General features: G+C 48.3%; 1 protein-coding gene across 1 annotated transcript; it reads left to right on the top strand.

Annotated features, from left to right (window-relative positions):
• Positions 1 to 11509: 11509 nt before the first annotated feature.
• Positions 11510 to 12595, top strand: CUNH14orf132 (chromosome unknown C14orf132 homolog). The gene is made up of 2 exons (XM_035445915.1): positions 11510 to 11539; positions 12317 to 12595. The coding sequence occupies exons 1-2, from the start codon at positions 11510 to 11512 to the stop codon at positions 12593 to 12595; spliced, it is 309 nt and encodes a 102-aa protein (XP_035301806.1).
• The last annotated feature ends 700 nt before the right edge of the window (positions 12596 to 13295 follow it).

The following is a 13295-nucleotide window of genomic DNA, read 5'->3' as shown; positions in this document are numbered from 1 at the left end:
CTCATGGGAGGTCAGGCTGGCCAGGAGGTGGATCCATCCTGATGCTCTTGGCCATTTTTTTTCTTGATTGTTCTCAACTAGTCTTCTAAGACACACTGCAGCCCCGGGCTCCTCTACTGCCCTCTGAGTTCTCAACTGTGGCTGTTGGCTACACCGCAGAGGACAGATCCCAGGTGGTGACAAGCCACATCCAACACGTCTGCCCCCAGGGCTAATGTTCCCTTCACTATTAGTAATCAAAGATGATGGCTCCATGGAGACAGCATTTTTCTGCTGTGTGGTGAGTTACTATGGCAACAGCCTCAAAAAAGTCTATATGCTTTTTTTGTCTATACTCTTAATTCTGCAATGTTCTCAGGTTTTCTAAAAATACCCTACTATCCTGGACCCTTCTGTGGGGTTGAGCCTGTAGAGCAGACGGCTAGCTGTCTGCATATTGTGCCATAGCTCTGCTCATGGCTGTCAGTAGAGCAAACAGTTTTTCTTGTAGTTTGCTCTTAGCATCTACTTCATGTAAGTAGCTGTGCCATGCTCTGAGATCCAAGGAAAAATTCAACTCCAGGCTGTCTGTCTGTAAAGAGCTCAGAGTCCGGGGAAAGTTAGGCACACCTGTAATCTAAGTGCATGGCTGATTATAGTAGCTGGCAAGATAATATAATAGGTACAGGCATGTGTAACGTAATCAATACTTTGTCTACTGTGGAGGTTTGTTAGTGTCGGGCTCTGGCAGAGAAAGCTGTGAACTTGGAGTCGGTGACGAAGGTTAGAAGTTGGCCAATTTTCGATTCTGTTTCTGAACACTTCCTCATAAGCTGTGCATCCTCAGGGAATTGACACTGCCTCTCTGAGTCCTAGCATCTGCCTCATGCTGAGCTGTTGAGAACAGATGATACAGCACCCGGGCTCGGGGTAGCTCTTCCATGGGAGACCCTGCTCACTCACCACCGAGCTGCTGGGACTGTCAGGAGAGGCTCAGTAAGGTGACGAGTGTATGCACAGGGCCACTGACAGGAGTGGGGCAAATGAGCTAGCAGCAAAGGACATGGAGAGCCCTGGTGTGATGGGTTTGAGGGAGGTAAGAGAGCAGAAGGTTCTGTGCCAAAGCTAGGGCCTGGGCTCTTCACTGGGACCCAGGCCCACCAATCTCCCGGCTCTGATGGGGCCCCATGAAAATCACTACTGAGCAACAATAGCTTGAGGGTTTGGCGCTGCTGAGGGAGGCAAGAAAACAAATGCAGCATGTCCTCATACAGAAGCTCAGGAACCCATGTCACATGCCTGGCCACTGCAGCTTGAATTCCCCACCAGCTGACATCCCCTCTGAGGGAGGGAAGTATCTCTGTCACTGTGATGTTAGGACATGGAGGTGACAGTGACTGGCCAGGTGGCTGAATGCTTCCAGTGGCCCCGGGGATGGTGGTGGGATTTGTATGTTGCAACACCTAGAGTTTAGTCCCTGGTTCATTGCTTTGTGAGTATGCAGGCTCAGGGGAGCCATTGTTCTTCCCTGAGTCTCAACTCAGTCATTTTCCCTTTGTGCCTTAGTTTCCCCACCTGGAAAACAAGGGGTTGGGCTGTGACAAAATACCCTCAAGTTATAAAGGTCCCAGCCCCACCTGGCCCGGAGAAAACTCTGAGTAAATGTGTTTTTGTTGTGCGTGCTTTGTTTTACATGGAAAACTCTGCAGCGTGGGTGCTCAGCAACAAGGATGGTTGGTTCTGATGGTAGGTGGCAAATATTTCCATTAGCTGCCGTCTCTGTGGAAGAACCATGCGGGAGGGGTCAGCCATGGTCTCTGGGGGAGTCTTCAGATCTGCAGCCATTAGCATTTCTCCAGTACCTTCCAGAGTTCAGTGGGGAGGGAGTTGATACAGAGGAACGCCACCCTACTGTCAGGGTAGCCCATGGCTGGATGGAGCCCTGCTCCACGAACCTGCCATTGGTGCTGCCAGGCAACGTCCTACCCCCACCCCATCACTCCAGTAGCCTTCTGGGATGCCACCTGCAGGTTTATTTCTCTCCACACATACTTCTGTTGTCCTTTCAGGGAGACCCCGTTCCTCCACCATCAACCCTGGTGGGTTGGTCCTACAGTCTGTATCCAGTCATTTCCTTTATATGCCCACCCACTTGAGCACTCCCGAAGCCCAGCCTGGTCTACCTGGACCCCCTATTCTTGTTACTACCTGTCTCTTCTTCTGAACCATCAGACACCGGGAGAAATCTGCAGCACACAAAACACAGACCATACTTATAGACTGCAAGACCTGGGAGCGGGGAAACGAGGGACAAGGAGGCACTTCGATGAGCAGTAGACCCTGCATGAACTGTGTGTGTTACACAGCTTTGTTCTTACGCTTATATTTGAAACAGATGAGTCTGTTCTGACCATAAGAAAATCCCTAGTCATTGCATAAGGCTTGGGGAAAGAAAGGACTCTTCAAGGCATTTCTAACCTATGACCTTGTGCAGGACGAATATGCATGCCTGTGTGTGCACGCACACTGTAATGAGAGCAGTACACTCAAGGTGTTAGGAAGATGGGTGAAACCAATGCTCTGTCGCCTGACCCTGCGTCAGTGCTACTGTGCATGGAGCCATTCTGTGGCCGCATTTAAGTCTGCCATTTTTATCCAATGGTGTCAAGCTGGAGACCAAGCCTTTAACGCATGGACCTTTGAGGGATCCTGGGGACCCAGCCCACAGCAGTATCACTGACACCTTCCCGGCCCTCTTGGTACAGGGAGTTGGCCCTCAGTGTTTGTTGTGGGATAAGTCACTGAGTCACACAAACCTCTGTGTTTAGACCACAGAGACTGTGAGAATTTAGCAATGAGAGAAATTATCTGTATATTTACTCTGCCTGGAGGCTTATCGGGAATTCTCTGGTGAACTAGGTCACCCAAGAGGCCACAGATGGTATGCTCTAAAGCGATGCAGCTGAAAATGTGGGCCTTAGTACCGGTTCTCAGTGTCAGCAAGCTTAGGCCAGTCAGAGGGAACAGAGAGAAACACAGGCTGACTCCCTGTCAAAGCTGAATGTCAGATAAATAACTTTTAGATATGTCCAGTGCAGTATCTGAGTTACAAGATGTCTTAGTCAGGGTTTCTATTGCTGTGAAGAGACACCATGACCACAGCAACTCTTATAAAGGAAAACATTAAATTGGGGTGGCTTACATTTTCAGAGGCTCAGTCCATCACCATGGTGAGGCATGGCGGCGTGTAAGCAGACATGGTGCTGGAGCAAGAGCTGAGAGTCCTACACCTTGACTCAGAGGCAACAGGAAGCGGTCTGTCACACTGGGAACAGCTTGAGCATAGGACATCTCAAAGCCCACCCCACAGTGACACACTTCCTCCAAGGCCACATCTACCCCAACAAAGCCACACCTCCTAATAGCACCCCTCCTTTTGGGGGCCATTTTCTTTCAAACCACCACACGATACCGTATTCTTTATGTTTTTATTATTGCATTTAGGGGGCAGGAGGCATGTGTAGGCATGCCATAGCATGCCTGTGGAGATCAGAGGACAATGTGTGGGGGGGAGCTGGTTCTCTCCATCCATCATGTAGATCCTGGGGATTCAATTAAAGCCGTCAAGTGTCGTGACCCACTGAGTCATCTCACTGGCCCTAATGATCCTTTTTTTCCCCTTGAGGTATTTATTATTCATCTGACTTTCATTATTGAGTACCACATGTCTCATCTGAGGGTGTTGGTTGGGGCCCCCTGGCAGTCCTGCAGTGTGGCTCTCACAGCCCAGTGATAGCTCACTCTGGTCTTCTCCATGTCTTCCTGGGACTTCTTAGACATCAGCAGTGCAAACTGCTCACAGGTCTCCTTGTCCAGAGTCCAAAAGTAGAACCAGAGCCTATGGTAGATATGGGACAGTCAGAATATTTCTGTCTCTGTGTGGGTTTAAAGTCCTTGTCCCAGGAACATTATATTCTATTTGTAGCTGGACCCCCAGGTTCTGGGGAGGTGGAAGGAGACAGGCCACTGGACCCCGAGAATGGCCGCCTGACTAAGGAGTTTGACAGAGCCAGAGTGACAAAGCAAACCCCTTGTCCAGAGCCCCACAGCCAGATGAGTTCTTCCTGAGTGTCCTCAGAGAGGATCTCACTGTCCAGGACAGTGTCTGTGGAGGGGGGGAGATCTGCTTTAAGTGTCTGCCACTGTCACCTCAGAGGCCACACCTTTCCTTCTGGAAGAATCTGCTGTTCCTTTCCCCAGAGAACTCCCAGAGGGGTTTGTGTAACCTCCACCTTGTGGAAGTCACCCTGCACCTTAGGGAAGCTACCAGCAGAGAAAGGAGATCAGGACCCTCTGAGGCTCCCGTAGACATTGCCCAGCATGCACAGACCCCTTCACACCCATTCAGCCACTGTGGGCTACACGGTGACCCTCACACTGAGTGAGTCTTGGTCCAGAAAACAGCCAAGATTGTGACCATGAAGGTGTGGCTCACACCTCCTTTCAGAGTGTTGCCCTTCGTGACATTCACAAAGAACAAAAACTAACAGATGCCCATGTAGCCACTGGTCAGGATCAACCACTTTGGGGGGAGGGGTGGGGGAGGGACTCAATTGGAACACTTTATGCTGTGAAAAAGAAAATATATCCAGTGTCGTGCTGGCCTCGTCTTCCCTTAGTGTTGTCATTCTCCCCTATCACATCGCCACCTTACTCAGAGGCAGCCGGGGCTACATCTGACTGTCAGGTCACAATCCATATTGACACTTTCATTTACACGTATGTAGACCCATGCACTGTACATGTCAACTCTGATGCATGTGTGGCTTTCCCTGTAGGAGATCATGTAAGTTCCTTCCAGACCTGCCTCCCACCACATGGCAGAATGCAGGGCTAACTGATAGAAGAGACCACGCCTCCAAGTCCCTATCTAGAAACAGTCCTGTGTTTTCCTGTTCTTGAAGGAAAAACTTGGGCTGGTGTCTTAGGGTTTCTGTTGCTGTGAGGAGACACCATGACCATGGCAATTCTTACGAAGAAAGACATTTAATTGGGTGGCTGACAGTTCAGAGGTTCAGAACATTATCATCATGGTGGGACATGGCTGTGTGCAGGCAGACTCGTTGCTGTGTGCAGGCAGACATGCATGGTGCTGGAAAAGCCCTACATCTTGCAGGCAACAGGAAGCTGTCTGAGACACTGGGAGGTATCCTGAACATACATGAGACCACAAAGCCCACCTCCACAATGACACCCTTCCTCCAGCAAGACCACACCTACAGCAACAAGGCCACACCTCCTAATAGTGCCACTCCCTTCGGGGGCCATTTTCTTTCGAACCACCACAGCTGGGAATATGGCCGACAGTAGGATGCTTGCCATGAACTCATGAAGACCACACCCCCAGAACCCACACAGAAGTTGAGCATAGTTGCCTGCACATGTAATCCCAGTCCTGGAGGGAGCAGGGATGGGAATCTCAGGACTCACTGGCCAGTCAGCCTACAAGCTCCAGGCCAGTGAGAGACTCTATCAAAAATCAAGGTGGGCAGAGCCTGAGCAAGCATACCCAGGGTTGACCTCTGCCCTCCACACGTGAGTACATCCACACACTCACATCTCCCTGGAGTAAGTACAGCGGCCTCTGGGTGAAGAGCTGGGTCTTGAGCTGCATCAAGTCCCAACTTCCTGAAGAACCTCCAACACTGGTTTGCTTAGTGGCTGCGCAAGTTTGCACTGCCACCAGCAACAAACAGGTGTTCCCCTCCCCCACACCTCACCAGCCTGTGCCGTCATTTGCTTTATTGATCTTGGCCATTCTAGTTAGAGTCAGATGAAATCTCAAAGTAGTTTTAATTTAATTTCTCTGGTGGCTAAGGATGTTGAACATATCTCTCTCTATCTCTCTCTCTCTCTCTCTCTCTCTCTCTCTCTCTTGAACTTGTTTTTATTGAGCTGTACATTTTTCCTCATGCCCCTTCCTGTTGAATATTAAAGTGTTTCTCGGTCATTTGTATTTCATCTTTTGAGAACCCTGCTTAGTTCTGTACCCATTTTTAATTGGGGTGTTTTCTTGTTGTCCAATTTTTTTAGTTCTTTATATATATTCTAGATGCCAACCCTCTCTCCAATGTGTAATTGGTAAAAGAAAAAAAAGCTGCAGCTTTCATTGCTACTGTCTATATAGAAGATCCCCAATACATAATGGCTCATCGTAAGTTTTTTGACTGTCCCTAGGCTAATGAAATGGGTCGCACCAAACTCTGGAGGCTGGGCAGCAGCAGCAGGCTGCACACAGCTCATCCTCCCTGCCATGTCATGGGGGTGGGAGGTGTGGGTGGCACACAGGACATATGACACATGACACTGGAGTTACCTCATACTTGGTAGGACAGGCCTAGCAAGACATTTCCTACTCAGGACAGTTTTGATTTATGGCAGGTCTGTCAGGTAGCTAGGAGATGTTGAGGAATGCCTATAGGCTGTTGTTATGACCTTGTATCAATATGCTAATGGTGTTAATTTAATTAAGTAAATCGACATATAACAGACATGTCAGAAGCACATACATCAAAATGTATCGCTGAGAAATTTGCAGCAAGCCAGCTCTCCCCTGGAACTGCAACCTTCTCATCAGGAAACACAGCCTGCCATGAGCTCCCCCTGGTGGCCTCTTTCAGTTATTACACACCAGGGTCACTTGCTGTGTTGTTTTATAGGATGGTCCAGCTGTAGGATCCCAGCGCTCGGGTGGTGGAGGCAGAGGGACCATGAACTCAAGACCTAGGTCTGGGAGAACATTGTAGAATCATATATATATCAAAAACCTCTCAGTAACTATAATATAACAAAGCACACAGGACCCCCCCCCCCAAGTACTAGCCTATGAGAAGGTGTTCAGATCAGGCTGTTGGAAACCACTTGTGGACTCTATGATGATTACTCTTTACAAAGTAGCCCTGAGATCCAATGTTTTTTATGTATCAAGTCCAAGCTGTACAATATATCAGGGAGTGACCCTGACAAGGCCTCTGATCATGGCAGGGCTACGAGCTGACTGTGAAGCAGGAAGTGACAGAGACAGTTTCCTAGATGCTCATTTAGTCTCCACTCAAAAGAACCATGGACTGTGGGCCATCCGGCACCCAAGTTATCCCTGAGGCTTAATGAGTGTCCACTCTGCCTCTAGGGAGCATTCTTAGGGACCTGGGACAGCCTAGAACAAGGAGAGGTCTTTGTACTGAGGTGTCCAGGCTTATCCCTCTGTCAATGAACAACCTGTCTCTACCCCCAAGCCAGAGGCTGAGTGAACAACAAGAACCTTTTTAAAATCCATGTAGGGAGTACTGATCTCTAGGAACAAACACACCAGCTTTCTTATGGAGTGTGGTGGACAGCCCAGGTAGTCAGAACTCAGATCAGTCTCCTGAAGGGGGAGGCAAGGGCACTTTGTCTCAGAGCACCAGAGATTACCCAGTGGGTTATTATTACCCAGTGGCCTCTTGCAGAGGCTCAGATTCAATTCCCAGCACCCACATGGCAGCTCACAGCTGTCTGTAATTCCAGTTTCAGGGGATCCAGTGCTGTCTTCTGGCCTCCATGGGCACTGCATGCACCTATTGCACAAACATACGGAAACCCACGTAAGAGTGTGCAAAACTATGTTTAGCATCATAGAAAGGAAGGGAGGGGGAGGGAAAGAAGGAAGCAGGCAAAAGGGAAAATTCTTAACTCTAGGGAAAGAGTGGTACCATGGCTTGTGTTTACAAAGCAGCTACAGTGATGCACCCCTGTAATCCCAGCTACTCAGGAGGCCAAAGCAGTAAGATTATGAATGTAAAGGCCTGCTAGCCAGTTTAGTGTGTGTGTGTGTGTGTGTGTGTGTGTGTGTGTGTGTGTGTGTGCATGTGTATGTGTGTGTGTGTGTGTGTATGTGTGTGCGTGTGTATGTGTGTGTGTGTGTGTGTGTGTGTGTGTGTGTGTGTGTGTGTGTGTGTGTGTGTGTTGTTGTTGTTGTTGTTGTTCTCTGACCTACACATGGAACGGCATGCACCCACCCATCCCACACACTAAGTAAATGTAATAAAACAAGCACATAAATAAATAGTAAGTTTAAAAAATAAAGGGTTAGGCTTTGGCACCGTGCTTCAAAAAATGAGAGAGAGAGAGAGAGAGAGAGAGAGAGAGAGAGAGAGAGAGAGAGAGGGAGGAGGAGGAGGGAGGGAGGGAGGGAGGGAGGGAGGGAGGGAGAGGTGGTTCAGTGGTTAGGAACACTTGATCTTCCAGTCGGCCTGGCCTGGGTTCAGTTCCCAGCACCCACATGAGAGCTAAACCGTTTGCGATTCCAGTTCCAGGGGATCAAACCGTCTCCTCTGACCTCTGCTGGCACATGCACATCACACGTAGACGTGCATGCGAACCAAATGCTTACACACATAAAGTTTAAATTAAAAAAAAGAAAACTGTACAATAAAGTAGGATTTTTGTCAAAGCCATGGTGTTTTATTTTTGCAGAGGAGCTGTACAATAAGAACTTTAAGGCCATGAAAATGTGTTCTCAAGTCTGATCAAACTGAAATTCCATAAGTATGAACAGCCCAGCTTTTGTGCAAGGTCTGATTTCAGCTGAATCTCAGCCAGCTGGGTGCCACTCACGTTTGAGTCCATTTCCAGTAATTCTTTTCCACATAATGGGTCCTGTTTTTTCTGCCTGGAAAGGCAGGTGTGTCCCTATTCTTTTCTTCACTGGCTTCACACCTCTGTTCTTTATTCTGACCCTTCTTCTGAGCTTCTCTGAGGCAGACACAGAAAGACAACTGAGGGTCATTATCTCAGTTGCTTCTCTATTACTCTGACAAAACACCATGACCAAAGCAACTTATAAAAGAAAACCTTTGATTTGGGGCTCACCATTTCAGAGAGTTAGAGTCCACAACCATCGTGGTGGGGAGCATGGCAGCAGGCAGGCCAGTATGCTGTTGGAGTGGCAGCTGAGAGCTTATATCTTTATCTGAAAGTAGGAGTCGGAGAGAGCTAACTGGGAATGGCATGCATCTTTTGAGACCTCAGAGTCCATCTCCAGTGACATACCTCTTCCAATAAGGCCACACCTCCTGATCCTCCCCAAACAACTCCACCAACTGAGGAAACAGGCATTCAAATGTATGAGCCTATGGGAGCCATTCTCAGTCAAACCACCACAGCCACCAATTTCTCCTCCTCCAAAGTCAAAGCCTAATGGTCACATGGGAAACCCTCACCCCAAGCTGTAGGTGTTTGAAGGAATGATGTACAGGGAGAGCCCTGGCAACAGAAGCAGGCACTGTGGAAGACTGTTTAGATCCTAAAATAGATGGCTATAATGCTAGCAAATGCTGCTGTTTGCTTCCACCAGAGTGTCCTGTAAAAACTTCATGGCACTGTACAAAAGTGAACGTCTGGGAATTCTTGGATGACCTCACAGGTCCAGTGCTGTGAGAACCAAGCCTTCATTGAATCCAGGGAGGAGCAGCCAGGTGTGTGACCTGAACATTAGATTTGTGGCATGCTGCAGGCCAGGCACAAAGGTCTTCCTCACATTCTGTAGACTTCTCTCCTAGAAAAATCTGGAGATATTTCCCACTGGGAAGCTCTTCTGTGCTGAAGGAAAGTCTACTACATGGACTACAATTGTCCTCTGGCCAGTGAGCCTCTCCTGTTCCCTGTATGTGACAGTGCAATGCAACTGAAGTTCTGGAGTGCTAAAAGCAGTGCCAGAGATGTCACACCCATGCTCACCTGTGCACACTCCTTCTTAGATGCTTCCTTACACAGAGCTTGCCTCTTCCTTGCTGGCAAGGGTCAACTTGATCCTTTTTGCCTTTGATCCTAGTTCTTGTGGCATCAAGGGTGATGCTGGGCAAGAATCTGTACTCAGTCACCCTCTTTTGACCCTTAATAAGAGGGAGCTATGTGGGTTGATCCACTCACAGTGACAATGTCACATCTTTGGAAGATCCAGAGAAGATGTGGTCTTCACTCCCACAACTAAGCTATCAACCGCCATAGGGTCCATATTTTCTACTTGCTGTTCTGAACCCTGAAGATTGTCTGGTACCTTTCCCTCAAAGGTCTGGACAGTTTTCTTCTTCACTACAGAAAGGAATCAGGCATCACACACACACACACACACACACACACACACACACACACACACACACCCCTGTGAATGCACATGCATGTGCACACACACATGCATTCACACAAACCCACAAGCACACATCTCCATGGCCACTCTTTCCCTTTTCCCTTGAACCAAGGGTGTAAACGCTTTACAAGATCTGGAAATGCTTTTTTTTCATTAAGCAAAAGATGCCACTCTAGTTCTCAAACTGAAGACAAACCATGTTGCAATCTTCCTGCCAGAAGTGAGACCGACAAGAGACAATCGTCCCATGGGTCTATAGATGAGTCACCTTCCTGACAGAGTGACCGTTGTCTCCAGTAGCTTATCTTGCCATAAGTCTGTTACTTTGAATGAATGCAGACAATTGGAGTCCAAAGTATCCTTTAAAAGAACTTTCCCTGTCTCTATTCCAACCAAGTAATCTATCAGGATGAGTTTTCTCCAACTTAGCAGTGACCCGGCAATTCATTTGACAGACACCACAAGCACCGGTAGATCTGGAAATCACAATAAAAGCCACACTCCCTGCCCCTGAATCCAGACCTGGCAGTGCGAGAGAGTCTTCACATGGAAGCTGCACGCTCTTGAAGGAGCCCCATTGGGGAGTGAAATGAGCTGTTACTTCAGAGCCTGGGACATCAGGGACATGCTTAGCTGGTTGTCAGTCATTATGACTGTGGGGACTTGCCCGCAAGCCACTTAAAGTGTTTGCTGTACTCGGGAAAGATAATGTATCTGTCACTCACACCTTTGTGATTTTCGAGAGTGTATAAACAAAATCTGGTAGGTATTCCAAATCACATAATCTGACTCTGAAAGCTTTAAGGTACAACTTAATTGGGTGAATCATGTTCCATTAGCCCCAGTAAAACCATACTGAGATTGTCAGCCTCTCCTGCCCACCCTGTGAAAAGAGTGACAGGCTGGCAGCGATGCCAGTTTGGGGCTGGCCAGGGCTGTGGGGCCGTCTTGCTGCTCACAGCCCAGGATGAAGCTCAAAGGCTTTCCAAAGGCATTGGATCTGTGAAGAGACAGTAGGTCTGTCTGAACACATCCTTATTCTTCTGGCTCTGTATGGAGATGCATGGAAGGTTAATTCTGGTTCTGGAGTCTGATGTTCAAGTTGCAGCACGTGGTTGTTACGTGGCAGCTTTCCTTGTCTGTGCTGAAGAATGGGAAGACTTGGGAGGGAAGGCAGTCAAACTCTAGCATCTTCGCATGCTGCTTGGATACGCAGCATCCTCCTCATACACCCAGCACAGCACGATCTCTCTGCTATAAGTGCTTACCCTGAGAAACACTGAGGGTTGAGCCCAATTTTTAATCCAACAAATCCCTTTGGATGCTTACAAACCTCCCTCAAGCATGCACCAGAACTTTCTGGAAGCCCCCAGGGTAAATGCAGCACATTGGATAGCCCCAGCCCAGAAGCTGTGATGTATTTATGTGTCGGGGGTATCTTTTAAAATGGGGCTTTGATGGACTTTTTAATTCAGAACTAGAAACTGGCATGTTTAAACTGCTCCCCCCTCTTCTCTCCCACACATACAGAAAAAAGAAAATAAAAAATTAACAAATTGTTAACTAGATAACTAGAGGGTGATTTGCAGTCAGTCTTCCCTGATGTTATGTTATTGTTGCTTTTTATTTATCTTATTTATTCTTGGCATTTTGAGACAGCTGTGTTGCTCATGATTCTTTTCCTTTGGCTGCCTAAAGGCTGGCACTGAAGGTGTGAGCCACCACCCCTAGCCTAACTTGTAGTCTCTTTTAAAATTAGAATAGGAATAAAGGTGTTTTGCAGCCCATGTAGGTTCGGAAGGGCCTGGCATGGGTGTGGGAGCCCCTGGGGTGGGAGCCATCAAGCCTTGTGTGTGAAATGGGCTCAGGAGTATCTGCCAAAGAGCTCTATTCATATGCTCGGGGGTTGTTGTTGATTTGGTTTGGGTTTGGGCTGGCTTAGAATTCACTCTGTAGCCCAAGCTGGTCTTAAACTGTGATCTTCCTGCTTCGTCCTCCCAAGTGTCAGGATTACAGGTATGTGCATAGCCAGCTTGAAACATTTGGGGTTTTGTTTTTGTTTTTGTTTTTGTTTTTTTTATGTGATAAAATGTGCATTAGTGCCCTGCGAATTGCACTTCCTTGCAGGCCCGTTGGACTGGTCCCCTCTAGGAGTGTGTGGTCTCCGCTGGGCAGCCTGGTTCATTCTGTCTCTTCTCCTTGCAGTTGCCCATGATGGGAGGAGCATTCATGGACTCATCCAACGAGGACTTCAGTACCGAATACTCCCTGTTTAGCTCCCCTGCCAACGTCCACGCCAACTCCAATGGCCACAGCCAGCCAGAGGAGTCTCCTCGTTCCTCCAACGATGCTGTTCTGCTATGGATTGCCATCATAGCAACCCTGGGGAACATAGTGGTGGTCGGGGTGGTGTATGCCTTCACCTTCTGAAGGCAGAGGGAGGGGTGCTGACGCCGTGGGGGAGCCCCTCTTGCACCGGACTCACCCGGCAAGGCTACTCTTGTGGCTCCTTCTTGTTCCCAGCTGCTGGAGACACACCGATGTTCTAGACCTAGGCTTGAATGGCCTCTGTAGGGGCAGCCACTGCGCATCTGGAATTCCCTCCAGGCAGCTCTGATTTAGAATAGCCTGTGTAGTCGTTGATTCAGGATGCCTTTGAAGTTGGTGCTTCCGGCTCTGAGAAGCTTGATGGGTCAAGTCCTTCAAACAGCAGGCTGAACAGTTCTTGACATTTCGGCCAGTCCTAGAACACAAGACCAGATTGTACATCCTATTAGGTTTAAAAAAAAAATGTAGACCTGACTTGGTGACAATTTCTTAGCGGTAAATTGTCACTTGTATGTCAGATTTTACGCAGACTTATTGAATAGTATGTCCCTCCCACCCCTTAGGACACTGATGGCAGTGTTGTAGGGTTGGTTACATAATGTTGTGAAATTGACTTGTAAATGGTACTTTGTCACCAGGCACTTGGTCCCTTCAGGACCCAACTGCCTCGGAAAACCCAGGGATTGGGATGAAGTTTCTGATCTTTTTAAAACAAGCAGAGGGCATCTTCAAAATTCAGTTCCCCAGGGGATTAACCCTTCACTGCCCGACTTAGGTCACCCTTTCTTCTTCGAGGATTCGT

This window comes from Cricetulus griseus, chromosome 5 (genome assembly GCF_003668045.3).
Source record: "Cricetulus griseus strain 17A/GY chromosome 5, alternate assembly CriGri-PICRH-1.0, whole genome shotgun sequence".
In the NCBI taxonomy this organism is placed as follows: domain Eukaryota; kingdom Metazoa; phylum Chordata; class Mammalia; order Rodentia; family Cricetidae; genus Cricetulus; species Cricetulus griseus.
Note: the sequence above shows the minus strand (reverse complement) of the source record. Positions and strands in the feature narration are given on the sequence as shown.

Coding starts and splice junctions, on each gene's coding strand:
- CUNH14orf132 (XM_035445915.1), top strand. CDS start 11,510: ATGCACCAGAACTTTCTGGAAGCCCCCAGG. Junction 11,540..12,316: donor ACTTTCTGGAAGCCCCCAGG/GTAAATGCAGCA, acceptor GGTCCCCTCTAG/GAGTGTGTGGTCTCCGCTGG.